Genomic DNA, 18,690 nt, shown 5'->3' on the forward strand with positions numbered 1-18,690 from the left:
AGCCATGGGAGGTAATAAATAGCTATGGTAATGGACCTTATGCCATTAGAACCCTACTGGGGTGGGTTGTTAATGGACTTTCAGAGAGGAGCGGTGACTGCAGGAATGATACTGGCACACCTTGTGTCACTGTCAACAGGATTTCTATTGGAAGGCTCGAGGAATTGCTTCAACATCAGTATAATTGTGACTTCAGTGAAAATATGGTGGATAAGAAAGAGATGTCCCGAGAGGATCTGAAGTTTATGGACAAGTCAGTTAAGGTACAGGATGGACATTACAATCTTAAGTTACCATTTCGAACTAAGGATGTGGTGTTGCCTAACAACTTGTGCGTCGCCAAGCAAAGGTGCAATGGTTCGAAGAAGAAATTTGAAAGGAACAAACCATTTCATGAGGAATATACATGTTTCCTTTCGGATGTTCTTGAGAAAGGTTCTGCTGAGAAGGTGCCAAAAGACCAGTTAAATCGTGATGATGGTAAGGTTTGGTACGTTCCTCTTCATGGAGTGTTCCAGCAAAAAAAAGGAACATTGAGAGTTGGATTTGATTGTGGAGCAACATTTAAGGATACATCACTCAACAAACAACTGTTGCAAGGTCTCAACCTAACAAATTCACTTCTGGGAGTTCTGATACGATTCAGGCAGGAGCCCATAGCCTTGATGGCTGACATTCAAGCTATGTTTCATCAGGTTAAGGTGTCTAAAGAGGATGTTGACTTTCTTCGGTTTCTATGGTGGTCTGATGGAGACTTGAAACAGGAAGTTTCTATTTACCGAATGACAGTTCATCTGTTCGGACCTGTATCCTCTCCAAATTGTGCCTGTTATGCATTAAAACAAACGGCAACGGATAATCAACCACTCTTTTCAACAGAAGTCATTAAAACAGTCTTTGAAAGTTTCTATGTGGATGATTGTTTGAAGAGTGTCTCTTCGGAGGAGGCGGCTGTCACCATGGTACAGGATCTTACTGCTATTTGTCAAAAGGGTGGTTTTTGTTTGATCAAGTGGATTAGTAACAGTCGCAAAGTATTGCAATCAGTTCCAGAGGAATCCAGAAGCAAAGACATCCAGTGTTTGGATTTAGCTCGGGATAAGTTACCTGTGGAAAGAACTTTGGGTCTACAGTGGTATACAGAGATTGATGTGTTTCAATTTAGAATACATTTGAAAACCCAACAATGTACAAGAAGAGGAATCTTGTCTACTGTCTGTTCTGTGTATGATCCTATGGGATTTCTCGCTCCTATTATGCTACCTGCCAAGTTACTCCTACAGGAGATGTGTAGACAGAATCTAAGTTGGGATGAGAATATACCACCACTACTTCAAGCACAGTGGAATAGTTGGATTTCTGATTTGGATAAGTTGTCAGAGTTTCAAGTGGACCGATGTCTAAAATCCACGGATTTTGGACAAATCATGCATGCCTATTTACATCATTTTCAGATGCCTGTGAAAGAGGATATGGCATGGTTACTTATCTCAAGCTGAGCAATGTCAGGGACAAAGGAACGACAAAGTTTTGTTCCTGGTGACATTGTTCTTTTACTGGATCCTACTGCACCTCGTGGATCATGGCCACTTGGTAGAGTCCTGGAAACTTTTCCAGATGATAAAAGTTTAGTACGCACTGTAAAGATTAAAACCAAAGGTAGTGTTCTGGAACGACCTGTTAGAAAGCTTTGACTTTTATTGGAGTTAAATGATTGAGGTGACTGGTTCTGTGATTTATAATGTCATGAATTTATGACCAAATGTCTGTATATGTTTCTTTAATTGTTATGGCTCCATTATGTATGTTTTTTGTAATTGTTATGTCTTCCTGCCATGAGCAATTAAGGGGCTGGTGTGTAGGAGCCATTTTAATGCAATTACATATTTGTCCATTAGGGGCGCTCTGACATTGATATATTGGGAGCACATGGGTAATTAGACAACAGGTGTATTGGTAGTGGGGAAGCACACAGTTTTTTGACCGTGTTAAACCATGTACTATCATGCTGACCGTGCTTATCGTAATCTGTTGGATTGAGTTTAACCATGCTTCACTGAAAGGGAGTGATGTTCAAGGACATATGGAATATGGACAATGTTCGTGCGCTGTATTTGCAAGGTATGGACTTAACATGCTTTGAACTACAAAGAATGAGACACCACAAGAAGCTAATTGGAAGCAATGTTTATTAATTAGAGCACAAGAAATAAACGACATTGGTTGCATCTTACATCTATGTTCATGGAGTTTATACGCGTTAATCACTTGCTCACTCCTATTACCAATACCACAGCGGCTTAATGGAAAGCTGTTACAAACATATTTAGACTCAGATCAATATTTCGTGTCTAATTATTTACTGATGTGCAAGTATCCATGTAATAATCGGGATAATGTACATCCAGCCGGTTGTTATCTCAGAATAAACCCCTTCAGGTGTGTGTGTGTGTGTGTGTGTGTGTGAGTGTGTGTGTGTGTGTGTGATCCTGATCACCCTGTCGGGTTTATTCTGATATAACAACCGGCTGGACTTATAGTTATGGTTCTTGGTGTGAACGGTTATGCCGGTTGACACGACTGGCACCAGAACCGATACAAGCATCTTTCAAATATTTGGCATCGTGAGCTTTTCCACAGGATCGCTACGGATCCCGACTCGGACCGGATCACGAGGCGTATCCGGGTTGTGGCGAGACTCGTAGCAGACAGCGCTTGTGCTTCATGGTCAGCCCGTATTCTGGGGTCATGTCCAGCATTTCTCCCGGCATCCCGCTGAACTTTAACCTCTGGAGAAGGATGGCCAGGAACAGGAAGACTTCGGCCCGCCCGATGGACTCCCCGATGCAGCGCCGCTTGCCCAGGCCGAACACCAGAACTTTCTCTCCTTCCGTCTTGTTGAGGTCCGTCCCGTCGGCGCTGAGGAACCGGTCAGGGTTGAAGCTCGACGGATCCTTCCACAGTTCCCTGCAAGTAGAGACAGAAGCGTCACTGCACTGCTTTCACCGGTCATTTGTTGTTTTTTTCTTCATCGGAATGGTACGAAACTTGGTAAAGGTTTTGGCACTTGCTTTGTGAACACACACACACACACACACGATTAGAACAGGTTTAATGGTCCTGTAAACAACAGTCACACTCGTGCTGCTCGCGGTCAGAAACGACGCATTGTAAATCAATGTGAGTTTCCTCTTGTGGAGGCGTTTGGCACTGCAGCCACACACACACACACACACACACACACACACTGAAAGATCATTTACTGAGATATCACACTCACATTTTGAACAGCTTGTTTAGATTTTACTCACAGTTTTAGAGTTAATATTATATATTTCATATAAAAATTTAAAATATTATACGATAAACAATAAACGTAAAATTCTGTAACTTTTTTCACTTCAGCAATAATCTACCAAGAGTCGTCTTTGAACACAGATCAAACTTCAGTCTGTCGCTCTAAAGCGTTCGAGATTTACCACAGTTTAAATTGGAAATTAAATAGTCAGGTCTACGCTCAAAAAGTGAATAAATGGATTATAAATACAGCGTAAATATAAGTTTGTACCATAAAATCCCCTAAAAATACAAAATAAAAAAACCTTATCGAACTAAAATATAGTACATTCATTTAATTAAATAAAAAATACATTTCGGTCATTGTTGACCAACACAAAGAGCACCAGAGGGTAATTCCTGTTACACTGCCCTTATTTCTATATTAAAGTCCCCTGTGGTGTAAATCCAGCGTTTACTGTAGTTTATGTGTGTATGTGGTGTTATTAATCTGCTTTAACACACACATGTGTAAGTTCATAAGTGGACAGCATTGCTGAGTATTTTCTGCTTAAAACTGCAGTGAACCAAAGACAGTCTCAAACACACGGTTTGAAATCGCTGGTGTTTCTGACGTCACACACTACCTTGACCAATCAGATCAACGTGTGATCGTCCACCAGTGATCTCTGAGTGAGGGAGTGAGTGAGTGGAGGCGGGGCTCATTCGCATATTCATAGACTAAATAAGGCAAGGGTGTCGAGTTACATTCAAGATATTTTAAGACATGAAGACATTTTTTTTCAAGGAAAAATGTTTAATATGTAATTTTGGTGATAAAGATAAAACTTTTGACTATAGGGGGACTTTCAATCTATTTGAATCAATTTTAATTTACTATTTATTTTAATCCATTTAATTATAATCTTTATATCTTTACATGTTTTTTTATCATATCTAATTTTCATGTCTAATTTTTATATTATTTGTTTTTTCATTGTTAGATGTTTTTCTCTCAGCTTTTATGGCAACCATGTTTGAAAACCCTGCTTTAAGGAGTAACTGTGTCACTTATAAAAAAGTACTATGGTATTTTAGAAATTTACTATAGTATTCTGGGAAGTACCGTGGATGGAGAACCATTTAAATATATGTAAAAGTACTGTAATATATGTAAAAAAAATGCATTATATTATATATTTATACATATTTTTATTATTTAAGCTATTTTTATTGTTTGCATATTTAAATCTAATATAAATATCAAATTAAATGTATTTAAAATCATTGTACCATAGTATCGCCACAGACAGTACACTAATTTATTACATTATATAATATACCAGTTTAAAAATATTATTAGGGAAAAAGAAAATGGATTATTTAATTATTGATTAAAATAAATGTGTATGTTTTTTTAAATCTGACATAAATATATTAAATAGTAAATTTCAAATTTGTTAAACATGAACTGATGGTAATACTCACGGGTCGTGGTTGACCTGCCACTGGTTTATAAACACACAGGTGTCTCTGGGAATGAAGTACCCGTTGAGCGACGTGTCTTTAGACGTGCTGGAGGAGAAGAACACAGTTAGCTGGAGTCGCGCAGGGTTTCTGTGAGGAGCTCGTGATAAACTCGTATAAACTCACCAGTGAGGAATGGTGAACGGAAGGAACGAGGAGTGCCGGAAGATCTCCAGGATAAAGGCCTCGAGAAGCGGCAGGTCCGTTCTGTCCGACAGGCGCGGCGTGCGATCCATGCCGATCTTTTCCTCTAGAAAACATTTGAATGCCATTTGTCAGATCAGAAGATTTTTAAACACAATCTCATGGAAATTCATAACTATTGTACATTGCTGGCTATGTGCCCAGTGTCAGTTATGTTTAACGGTGGACCTTTTTTCTACAAATCCTGCTTTAATATCAATCCGCCTCGTAAAAACCTGTCCATCTACACAGACTCACTCAGTTCTCCCTGCAGCCGTTCCTGGATCTCGGGATACGCCACTAGATAGACGACAGCCCAGGACAGAGCCGTGCTGATGGTGTCGAAACCTGCCGATGAGCACACACACACACACACACACTTTAGTGTCATCCATGCACCTGTATGAACATCCTGGCCGATACCGATAATTCTTTATATTTGAAAACCGATAACCGATATTTATTGGCCGATAAATCTAAATCCACATTTTTATATAATTTTTTGAAAGCCCGATTACAAAACAAAACAAAAAGTCATGCATGCACTCATATGAACATCCTGGCCGATAACCGATAATTCTTTATATTTGAAAACCGATAACCGATATTTATTGGCCGATAAATCTAAATCCACATTTTTATATAATTTTTTGAAAGCCCGATTACAAAAAAAAAAAAAGCCATCCATGCACTCATATGAACATTCTGGCCGATAACCGATAATTCTTTATATTTGAAAACCGATAAATCTAAATCCAAATGAATGAATCATTTTTGAAACACTGATTACAAAAACCAAAGTCTCATCAGTAAAAGCCACGTCCCAAACACACAATTATAATATTCTCATTATAATTTTATTTAGCCGATATGACACGTTGCACTTATTGTATTTTCCTTTTTGAAGTATTTCAATCATATTTCAATTCAAAACCATCATGGTGAACAGTGCGCCTCTGAAGCGCCTCAGCTGGAGGAAACAATACATTATTTATCAGCTTTAAATTTATCGGCCAAATATATCGGTTTCAATAACATTTCAACTGAACGTGTGTCGACTGATACCGATGTCTCGAGCATCCCTGATCCAGAACTCACCGGCTCCGAAGAGGTCGTTGACGATTCCCACGATCTTCTCATCGGACACTTGTACGTTGGAGTTCTCGTCCAGCTTGCGGTCTTCGCAGTGGTCGATGAGCGAGTCGGTGATGTCACGGATGTTGTCCTGAAACACATTTTGCGTTATTGAGCGACACGGACAACATTAGATTTTCTAAATCTGACACAGTTATTGAATTGAACAAACATCGATCTGAGTAACCACACTATTGTCTTTTTTAGACTGAATTTGAATGCATCTCATTTTTGAAGTTTGCATCATTAATTACATTGTTTAAATAAATAAAAAATTAGCTAACTGTGATATTGTAAGTACATTTGTGAAATACATAACTTAGACAGTTTCCTCTGATAACAGATCATGTAATGTGGACTCTGTAAATCTGCTTTTGTGTATTGTGAAAAGTGCTTTACAAATAAATGTGGAACTATACGGTTACCCGGACCACACGTGTGTCTTTTAGTCACGTATAGTCATCCCTGATTGGTCTTAACCCCAGTGACGGGTAGGTTTAGGGGCGGGGTTAGGGGTGGCCATCGTATGATTGGTCTTAACCCCAGTGACGGGTAGGTTTAGGGGCGGGGTTAGGGGTAGGCCATCGTATGATTGGTCTTAACCCCAGTGACGGGTAGGTTTAGGGGCGGGGTTAGGGGTAGGCCATCGTATGATTGGTCTTAACCCCAGTGACGGGTAGGTTTAGGGGCGGGGTTAGGGGTAGGCCATCGTATGATTGGTCTTAACCCCAGTGACGGGTAGGTTTAGGGGCGGGGTTAGGGGTAGGCCATCGTATGATTGGTCTTAACCCCAGTGACGGATAGGTTTAGGGGCGGGGTTAGGGGTAGGCCATCGTATGATTGGTCTTAACCCCAGTGACGGGTAGGTTTAGGGGCGGGGTTAGGGGTAGGCCATCGTATGATTGGTCTTAACCCCAGTGACGGGTAGGTTTAGGGGCGGGGTTAGGGGTAGGCCATCGTATGATTGGTCTTAACCCCAGTGACGGGTAGGTTTAGGGGCGGGGTTAGGGGTAGGCCATCGTATGATTGGTCTTAACCCCAGTGACGGATAGGTTTAGGGGCGGGGTTAGGGGTAGGCCATCGTATGATTGGTCTTAACCCCAGTGACGGGTAGGTTTAGGGGCGGGGTTAGGGGTAGGCCATCGTATGATTGGTCTTAACCCCAGTGACGGGTAGGTTTAGGGGCGGGGTTAGGGGTAGGCCATCGTATGATTGGTCTTAACCCCAGTGACGGGTAGGTTTAGGGGCGGGGTTAGGGGTAGGCCATCGTATGATTGGTCTTAACCCCAGTGACGGGTAGGTTTAGGGGCGGGGTTAGGGGTAGGCCATCGTATGATTGGTCTTAACCCCAGTGACGGGTAGGTTTAGGGGCGGGGTTAGGGGTAGGCCATCGTGTGGTCCGTATAGTACCATAAATGTGAATTGAATTCTCTTACATTTCTATTATATAAAGGGCTTAAAACCTAATCTGACGTATAAGAGCGCTCACCTTGTCGAAGGTGTCGTAATGATCCGAGACGATCTTCTGAATGAACTTGCTGAAGCGAGCGTTGATGGCAAGGAACTTCTTCATGGATGTACTGGGAAAGATGCGCAGGAACGGGATGAAATCCGCCGGATTCCCGCTTCCCACGATCTTCCCGAACTCGTCGCTCAGGTTGACCAGACCCACCAGCTCGTCGTCGTCGTGGCTGTAGCGGCGGCCGAAGCAGATCCCGCAGATCACGTTAGCCACGGACACCACGATGTGCCGGAACGGGTCGAAGCTCCCATCGGACTTCATGACGGTGTGGAGCCTCTGGATCAGATACAGTCCCTCTTTGCTGATGTGTTCTTCCAGAGCGCAGGAATACTCGGAGCTCTCGCCCTGAACCGTGGAGAAGGTCCTCAATGCGCTGAGAGCTAGCTTTCGACGCGCACGCCAAACTCCCACCTGATCCGTGCTGAACGCCAAGCTCTTCCCGTCGCTGATGAACCGCGTGCTGTAGAGATCGGGACGCCCGGAGAACTCCTCGCCCTGTTTGATGAGCGCCTGTCGGATCACCTCGTTCCCGCTGAGCACCACCACGGGACGCGTGCCGATCTGGATCTGGAAGACCGGCCCGTAACACTTACTCATGGCGGTCAGGCTCAGATGCGGGTTGCTTCCCACTTCCAGAACGTTCCCGATGATGGGAAGAGGCTTGGGTCCGGGAAGCTTCAGGAGCCCGTCGGGAATCTTGGTGCGCATGAGGCGCATGAGCAGATACACAACACATATGGTGATGATGGCCACGAGGCTCTCGGACACGGAGATCGGGCCCAGAAGCGGAACGACCGTTAGAGGCATGGCGGAGCGGGTACCTGCGCACAACGGGACAGAGATCAGAACCCTGACGGACATGCAGAGAAACACTGCAGTGATGCTAACAGAAGATGTGTTTCTGCAGCCGGTGCATGAGGTCATGCGTGCCAATCACTGATGTGTTCTTGCAGTTTATCCCATGCATGTTCTTTGGTTATTTGCATTTCGCAAAATCCATTAATGATAAACTACATGTGGAGATTTGCCTCAAGGTCAGCACGCATATCTGAGACACACACACACCTTTCAACTCTCTGCAAATGCCCTATAATACACTCCTTCATGCAGTGCAACTTCATTTAGGTCTGAACACTTTCTGAACAAAGGAGCAAGAGTCAATGAATACACACACACACACACACACACACACACACACACACACACACACATACTTTTACTTTACACTTTAACTTTACACTTTATTGTTAGACAAGTCTGACATTTTTCTTGCATAAGTGTCTATATAAAATTAAGTTTGTTTAAATCTAAAAACTCTATAATAATAATAATAAAAGCATTTTGACCATGCACACCAGTCAGTGAACAAGCAGTACAATATTGTGTAAAACAATAAGAAGAAACTAGAAGGCATTCATAGTTTGCAGTAAAGATGATAATGACATCTGCACATATGATCAAATATTGTGTAAATGAAGAAGGCATCGACAGCTGACTTACACAGAGCGATCTGACGAATATTCCCCTGTCTTCTCTTCTGAATGTGTGTGTCCAGAGTCAATCTGAGTGTGGAGGAGTCCTGCGCGAGAGGCTTTATAGAGGACAGCGCGGCGCGATTGGCTGCTGCTCGCGTGACGTCACGCTCTGTGAATGAGACTCAGTGATTGAGAGATTTATTACTGATCGAGCGCGATATTAATGTTATTAGTTATTAATGAGTTCTCGTGCGTTTCCACAAATCTAGATGACAATATTTATTTTAATCGAGAAAAAAAATAGGCTATATATAATTTTTTGTAAAAAAAAAATGTAAATTAATATTATAAAATGTAAATTCAACACGGAAACTCAAACATAATGAACAATGAACATAATAATCGGAATTCATAATCTGAGTTTTTTCAAAATTTGTACTTATTATTTTTCAAAAGTCCCTTTAATCAATTAATCAATCAATCAATAAATAGGCTACATAATGTGAAATTTGAAATTTTAATAGATTTTTGAATAAAAATGAATATGAATAAGCTAAGCTTTGTTGGGAAATATTTTTAATGTGATACTAATTCAATTCACATTGATTTTTATCACACGAGTCCACATTACAATTTAGAGTTATCAGAGAAGACTGCAAGTTATGTATTTCAGAAAAGTACATACACACAGTTAGCTAAAAATGCATTAATTAAAGGCAGAAACAATGAGCTCATCGAAGTAATGAATACTTGTTTGTTAACAAATGATTAGAGAAAACTGCGTCCTCAATCAATGCATAGACCGAGAAATAAATGCGCAATGCAAATTATAGATTATATTCATAAATCTTAAAAACAGACGTAATGCATGTAAATAGAAAAAGGAAAGAACACTTCTTCTTGTTCATTGATCTGACCATATTCGTCAGAATTTAGAGCCATAAATCAGTTTGAGAGTTTCTGCAAGTACAGGACTAAATAAATAGTGTATTGCAACACTGATTGCTTGACTCGGTCGCGCATTGATCTGCGGGTTCATGTTCCGCCTGGCACGCGCTCGGAACTCATTAAGCAACAGGTAAAGCATCGCGTGCAAAGGTGTGTGTGTGTTTCAAAGCCCCTGCACTACAGTTCTCGCGTGCAAAGGTGTGTGTGTGTGCTTCAGAGCCCCTGCACTACATGTTCACAGCTCTCGCTCGCTGTGTCAACAGGAAAAGCCGCCAGAATGGCGTAAAGCGTGTGACCCTCGTCGAGCTGCAGTAAATCAGAGTCTCTGACTTCTGTGGTCGGTTTCCTTTGGAAGAGTCTCGCGACCTCAGACTGTTATCGTGATTTGAAGCACGCTAAGGTAAACAGCATCGCGTGCGTGCACCTGTGGCGCGCGGGTTAAACATTGCCCGCGTTGCGTGAGAGCGCGAGCGCGCGTGCGCGAGGATGCTGGAGGGGCAAACGAGTTCAGTTTCACGAGTTCTTCATGAGTTCTTCATGAGCTCTTCAGTTCTTCTCCATAAACTGCGACTGTCCTTCACCTGTCTCGATTCTGTCCTTTCATGCACGCGCAGTGATTTACCTGTGATTTCTGCAGTGCACGCGCGCTTTTTCCATTCGCTTCTTTTGTTTTTCGACTCTTTGCTTTAGAAATCCTCGTTGAATGAGAAGTTCTGCGGATCATCTCCAGATCTCTTCATAACGCGAGATCAGTTGATTAAAGATCATGAAGGATCTGGTGATGATGTCACTCTAATGTCCTAAAACATCTGCACGGAATATACAACTTTTTTTGCGTGGTATATTATATTTGTTAATATAAGTAATATATTTTTATTAGTTTTATTTACAATGATGACAAATAGACATCACTAGTCAAGTGACAAGAATTAGGCTACTTCGTGTGTGTGTGTGTGCGTGCGTGCGCGCGCGCGCGTGTGTGTGTGTGTGTGTGTGTGAGAGAGAGAGAGAGAGAGAGAGAGAGAGAGAGTGAGTGAGTAAGTGTGTGGTCATTCTTCGGGTCAGTCACGCGAAGGCTTTTGTCTTCAGGGTTTCTGCGGTGAATGAGTCGCTCAGCTCGACTCACGCACACACACACGCACACACACACGCACACACACACGCACACACACGCACACACACACACAGGTACACACACACACACACACACACAGGTACACACACACACACACACACACAGGTACACACACACACACACACAGGTACACACACAGACACACACACACACACACACTCGTTCACACACACATACACACACACACACACACACACACTCGTTCACACACATACACATACATACACATACACACACACACACACACACACTCACTCACTTATCCACTCACTTGTTCACACACACACACACACTCTCACACGCACACTCACACACACACACACTCACACACACACACACACACACACACACACACACACACACAGACTCTCTCTCACACACACACACACACACACACAAGCTTTCATTTCTATCCTTGTGAGGACATTCCATAGGCGTAATGGTTTTTATACTGTACAAACTGTATATTCTATCCCCTTACACTGCCCCTATCCCTAAACCTGCCCATCACACACACACACACACACACACACACACACACACACACACACACACACACACACACACACTGCCCCTATCCCTAAACCTGCCCATCACAGGAGACATTCTGCATTTTTACATTTTCAAAAATATATAATTTAGTATGTTTATTTACCCATTCCCCTCATGGGGACCGCTGGCTGGTCCCCACAATGGAGGTGATCTCAGGTTTTACTATCCTTGTGGGGACATTACACACACACACTCACACACACACACTCACACACACACACACACACACACTCACACAGGTACACAGTTACACACACACACACACTCACACACACAGGTACACACACACACACACACACACACACAGGTACACACACACACACACACACACACACACACACAGGTACACACACACACACACAGGTACACACACACACACACACACATTCGTTCACTCACTTGTTCACTCACTTGTTCACACACACACACACAGGCACACACGTACACACACACACACACACACACACAGGTACACACACTCACGCACACTCACACAGGTACACACACACACACTCACAGGTACACACACACACACACACTCACACAGGTACACACACACACACTCACTCACACAGGTACACACACACACACACACACACACACACACACTCACGCACACTCACACAGGCACACACACACACACACACACACACACACACACACTCACGCACACTCACACAGGTACACTCACACACACACACACACACACACACACACACACACACACACTCACGCACACTCACACAGGTACACACATACACACACACACACACACACAGGTACACACACACACACACACACACTCACGCACACTCACACAGGTACACACACACACACACACACAGGTACACACACACACACACTGGTGCACACTCACACAGGTACACACACACACACACACACTCCGGTTAATCCCTCACTGACTGTAATCCGGTTCCTCGCGTGTGAACCGAGTTCAGGAGCTGATAAATGACACACATTCCTCATGAATCACGGAAGGACAGTTTGGACAATGAAGTCACACTCGAACTGCGTGAATGTTATTATAATAAATATATGATATAATCGACCAAATGAGGAAATACAGAACAAGCACATATCTATCTATCTAGATCATTCTGTAGACTGAAAACTGATTTATTTAAATTATTTAATTAAATATAATCATTAGTAATTTATATAATAATATATAACAATTATAGTTTTTCTAAATTGCTAACACACAATTCATGAAACAGTTCACCATGTTCTCACAATAAACATAATCTTGTGTAAGACAACAATATACAAACCTCAAACTTCCACGTCAAACTCACAATTCTCAAACTTTGGCCTCTAAAAAACTCTTATTGAGATTCAGGAATGATTCTATCACAGTAAACAACACACACACTAATGAAAGCGTGCAGAGACAGTTAAATACAATGATTATATGTTAATATCAATTCAAATAATTGGCTACAAATAAATTTGACAGTCATGAGTTTGAAGGTGTAGAACATGTGCTGCCGTTTACTGTGATTCATTAAAAGGAAGATTAAGTAAATGGAAGTGGTTGATTCCAAAGATGTCGTACAGGGGACGCACTTTAATTATTAACAACCTTGTAGCTTCTACTGTGTGGCATCGTTTAGCATGCGGACCCTCCTCTGTCTTTACTCTCTGATATTCAGAAGGTTTTAATTGATTTTTTTTGGGAAAAGTTACACTGGGTTTCCCAAAGTGTACCGTTTTTATCTAAGGATGAAGGGGGGCAGGGTCTGATAAATGTACAAAGTAGAGTTGCAGCTTTTCGAATGCGTTTTATACATCGACTTTTATATGGATCATCCATTGCAAATTGGAAGGTTGTTGCTTGTGAGATTTTGAAGGGCTTGGGAGGTTTAGGTCTTGACAAGTCTCTTTTTTTGAAGATGAATACAGTGAAGGCACCAATTTTTTATCAGAACATTTTAAAAGTATGGAATTTGTTTGATGTTAATATTGGACAAAATTCAAGTTTGTTTTGGTTACTTCAAGAACCACTGATTTATGGAACCCGTTCTGAAGATGTAGTGAGCAGTTCTTATTTTCCTGCAAACACTGGGCTATTCATTAAAGCAGGAATTACAACACTGGGACATTTAGTGAACATTGCGGGACCGGATTTGGACAATATTGAGAAGACAGCAGAAAATATTTGAGGTTGGTTCATCAACTTTTAATGAAGTGGAGGTCAGTTCTTGAAGAAGAGGAGTTGAAAACCATCAAAGACTTTTGCAGAGGTTTCATAAAACCAAAGGAGGAAGACTCTTTCCCTATTTTAATCCTGTCTCCTAAAATGGATGAGTGTGAAGGTCCTTTTTTGGAAAAGAAAGATGTAGTTTTCAGTCATGATTCATTTAATGTGAAAGATGTGTACAAAAATTGTGTGAAAGTTTTTAACAGAAAAGTTTTACATAACAGGAGTGATAAAAAAGTGGCGAATCTTACATGGGGTTATGGCTGTGAATGCGTTTGTTTCTGTAATAAACCCAGAGATTAACTCTGATTGTCCTTTTTGCTCCCAGAGAGAAACCGTGTTCCATGCATTTATGTATTGTGATAGATTGAGACCATTATTTATTGTTGTAGAGTCTTTTTTTAAGGCTTTTAATGAAGATTTTTCTATGCAAATGTTTATTTGTGGTTTTAAATATGTAAAGAGAAAGGCCTCTGTGTGTCAATTGTTCAATTTTGTTTTGGGCCAATCAAAAATGGCAATTTATGCGAGTAGGAAGAATAAGATCGAAAACATTTCTGGACAAGATGTATTGATGGTTTTTTCAAATCTAACCAAGTCAAGAATAATTACAGATTTTTATTTTTTCAAGGCTATGAATGATTTGTCATTGTTTGAAATGAAATGGTGTAGTGGAGAGGTTTTTTGTTCTGTTCATGAAGGGGCATTACTTTTTGCTATTTGGTTGCAGTAAAGGAGTATTTTTATGGTGTTATTTATGAATAGCAGTATAAAGTGTGTTTTGTGTATGTGTTTGTTTGTTTTTCATCTTAATGTAGAATGATGTAATGAAATAATGTTTTATTTTTGATTGTAATAAAATGTGTTTTCAAATTCAAAAATTCTCTCTCTCTCTCACTCTCTCTCTCTCTCACTCTCTCTCTCTCTCACTCTCTCTCTCTCTCTCACTCACTCTCACTCCTCTCTCTCTCTCTCTCTCTCTCTCTCTCTCTCTCTCTCTCTCTCTCTCTCACCCTCTCGCTTTGTCTCTCTCTCTTCTCTCTCTCTCTCTCTCTCTCTCTCTCTCTGAAAAAATAAGAGTGGTATTTGACTGCTCAGACAAATTTGAAGGTACATCTCTAAATGACCACTTACTCACAGGTCCAGTCTTAAAGGGATAGTTCACTTTGAAATTAAATGTTGGTATGTTTTATCTTACCTGAAGGGCATCCAAGATGTAGGTGTCTTTTTTTCCGCAGTAGTTTCAATTTTGATATTTTTAGGTCAAACCGTTCTTGTCTGACAGTCATATCATGCAGGTCCACGTTCACTGTCACAAAGAGCATACACAGAGTCCAAATTAAACAATTTCCCATCGTAAGTACACATTGATGGCCCAAGACACGAAACGAGCGGTTTGTGTGATAAAACCAACAGTATTTATATAGTTTTTATCTCTTGTAACACAGCCAGGTCCAAGTGATCTGAGGGCGCGAGCGCTTCCTGGTGTGTGACGTGTGCGCAGACTGGTGCATAGATATATATACACTAGATGTCGCATTAAAGACATTCGTTCCAATGAACTGCCGTAGCCAAGGCAACATCTAGTGTATATATATCTATGCACCAGTCTGCGCACACGTCACACACCAGGAAGCGCTCGCGCCCTCAGATCACTTGGACCTGGCTGTGTTACAAGAGGTAAAAACGATATAAATGCCGTTCGTTTTCTCACACAAACCGCTCGTTTCGTGTCTTGGGCCATCAGTGTGTACGACTCATTAGGTTTTCTCGCTCCCTATATCTTGACTGGGAAGAGAGTATTCCAGGAGATGTGCAAACGATGGATGGGATGAACCTCTTCCCTCTGATCTGAAGCCAAAAGTGGGAAACATGGATCCATGACTTGGAGAATCTCCAAAAGGTTAAAATGCCAAGATGCTTCATTCCTGGAAATATGGGCAGAGTCCAGAGAGCAAGAGAGCTGCATCATTTCTCAGAAGCCAGCAGTGAGGGTTATGGGCCGTGTTCATATGTGCACTGGTCATGGGTAAGGCCAGAGTAGACCCTACGAAGGGTTTCAGCAGCCACAGTTTCTGCGGCAGTAAGTCATGTTCTTAGGGAAGAGCTTGATCTGAAGGTAAATGAGGAGTTCTTCTGGACAGATTCCCAGGTAGTGCTAGGGTATATCAGGAACACAGCCCGGCGCCTTCATGTCTTTTTAGCTAATCGTGTACAGAAGATAAGAGACTCTACAGATCCGAGACAATGGTTCTACGTGGAAACAAGTCAGAATCCAAGACTGTGCGTCTAGGGGTCTCAAGGTGGCAGATCTGATGGACTCAAGTTGGTTGATGGGTCCCAAGTTCTTATGGGAACGAGAGATTAGCACTCGTGAGAAATCCCCAGTGCTTCTTGTAGGTGACCCTGAGGTAAAGGTCCTGAAAACAGATGCCCGTGTAAGAGGTAGCTTTCTTGAAAGACTCTCAAAATTCTCAGATTGGAATACAGCCCTCAATACTATTGCTAGGATCAAAAGACTGGTGAACAAAGACAAGTCAGGGTTCTTTAGTGTAGAGGAGAAAAAGAAAGCAGCTCTTGTGCTCATCAAGGCAGCACAAAGAGAAGCCTTTGAAGAAGAACTGAAATTGCTCAGTCAAAACCCTGCTAAGCTGCCAAAGAATAACAAGTTAAACCAACTTGATCCCATCCTCCAGAATGAACTGCTCTGGGTCGGAGGACGATTAAGAAAGTTTGAGTTTAAACATCCAGTAATTCTTCCTAAAGAAGGCATTGTCACACAACTAATACTTGACCATTGTCACTAGAAAACAAGGCCGAGGTCAAACCTTGAATGAGGTGTTATAGGAAGTGTTCCCGGTTCCGGCTGACCTAATCTATGCAGCCTAATAATCATTTCACGGATTTCAATAATAGAAATGTATAATGTTCTATATGAATGGCAGGTAAAAAGAGATGTGTTTTTAATCTAGCTTTGAACTGACAGAGTGTGTCTGCTTCCCGGACAATGTTAGGAAGACTGTTCCAGAGTTTTGGTGCTAAATAGGAAAAGGATCTACCGCCAGCAGTCGATTCTGATATGCTAGGTATTATTAACTGGCCGGAGTTTTGAGATGGCAGTAGACGTGAAGGACTATAATGCGTTAAGAGCTCGCTCAAGTGCTGCGGAGATAAACCATTTAGTGCTTTGTAAGTGATCAGCAATATTTGAAAATGTATACGATGTTTAATAGGCAGCCAATGCAGTGTTGACAGAACAGGGCTAATATGGTCATACTTCCTGGTTCTGGTAAGAACTCGAGCGGCTGCGTTTTGAACTAGCTGTAGTTTGTTTGTTAAGCGTGCAGGGCAACCACCCAGTAGAGCATTACAATAATCTAGCCTTGAGCTCATGAACGCATGAACTAACCTTCAAACCTTGAATGAGCTCAGAGCCAGTGGATATTGGGTATTAGGTGCAAGCAATGTAGTGGCCAAGAACATTGAAAATTGTGTTACTTGCAGAAAGCTGCGTAGATCCGTCGAAGAACAACGTACGGCTGACCTCCCAGCTGACCGATCTGACCCTCACCTCCACTGTTTCGGCCCTTTCTACACAAAACAAGGTCGGAAGGAAATCAAGAGGTGTGGACTGTTGTGTACGTGCTTGAGCTCCAGGGCTGTACATTTAGAGATGCTAGAAGATCTTTCCACCGATGCATTTCTGAATGCCTTAAGATGTTTCACAGCAATCAGAGGAGCCGTGCGGCAGATCAGATCCGACCAAGGCACGAGTTTCATCGGGGCTAAGAATGAGCTGGAGAAACATTTGAAGGATCTGGACCAAGAGAGGATCTCTACCTATCTTGCAAGCAAACAATGTGACTTCCTTGTGAATGTTCCTGAAGCAAGCCACATGAGAGGTGTGTGGGAACGCCAAATGAGGACTGTCAGGAGTGTGATGAACGCTGTTCTGGCACAAGCTAAAGGAAGACTGGATGACACTTCAGTAAAGACATTGTTCTACGAGGCAATGTCAATTGTAAATAGTTGTCCGCTTACCACTAACACAATAAATGACCTAAAGAGTGTAATCATCTGCTCACGATGAAGACCTCAGTGTCTCTTCCTCCTCCTGGCAAATTTGTCCGTGAAGATTTGAATGCTAGGAAAAGATGGAGGAGATGGCAGTGCTTGTCGGAACAGTTTTGGAGCAGATGGCGCAAAGAATACCTGGCCAACGTAAGCCTCGGACAACAGTGGCACACGCCTAGAAGAAATGTTCACGTTGGAGATGTAGTAGTTCTCAAAGAGGACAATGTTCCCAGAAATGAATGGAGGCTAGCTAGACTCGTTCAGACAAGTGCAGACGATGATAATAATATGCTTATGTACCGTCAGATGAACTCCTGCAGGTGTCGCTGCTTTCTCCATCCATGCAATAAATGCACATCCTTGAATGAGCGCGGATTTCTAGCGCATTTAACTTACTTGAACTTCATAGGTAATATATCTATGGTTTAGCCCATTTGAGAGGCGGCCAAAATCAGAATTTAAAATGGACTGAATAATAAAGCTCTCTACGAACTTGACGAGCGATGCCACGCTGACGGACCAGAGACTGTAATAAAGAGTGACTGACATGCACATAATCACGGTCACACACACTCTCAGAGTAATATTAAGTTACTGCATAATACATTTTCAACTAGCAGCATAGTACAGAATCCCGATACAC

General features: G+C 42.1%; 1 protein-coding gene across 1 annotated transcript; it reads right to left on the reverse strand.

The window, feature by feature from the left end:
• Window positions 1–210: 210 nt before the first annotated feature.
• cyp1a (cytochrome P450, family 1, subfamily A) lies at window positions 211–9,296 on the reverse strand. The gene is made up of 7 exons (XM_079621485.1): window positions 9,143–9,296; window positions 7,610–8,463; window positions 6,085–6,211; window positions 5,245–5,334; window positions 4,930–5,053; window positions 4,765–4,851; window positions 211–2,967 (listed from the first exon to the last, which is right to left on the reverse strand). The coding sequence occupies exons 2-7, from the start codon at window positions 8,447–8,449 to the stop codon at window positions 2,670–2,672; spliced, it is 1,566 nt and encodes a 521-aa protein (XP_079477611.1). The 5' UTR covers window positions 8,450–8,463; window positions 9,143–9,296; the 3' UTR covers window positions 211–2,669.
• Window positions 9,297–18,690: the final 9,394 nt, after the last annotated feature.

This window comes from Phoxinus phoxinus, assembly GCF_949152265.1.
Source record: "Phoxinus phoxinus genome assembly, chromosome: 8".
NCBI classification, from domain to species: domain Eukaryota; kingdom Metazoa; phylum Chordata; class Actinopteri; order Cypriniformes; family Leuciscidae; genus Phoxinus; species Phoxinus phoxinus.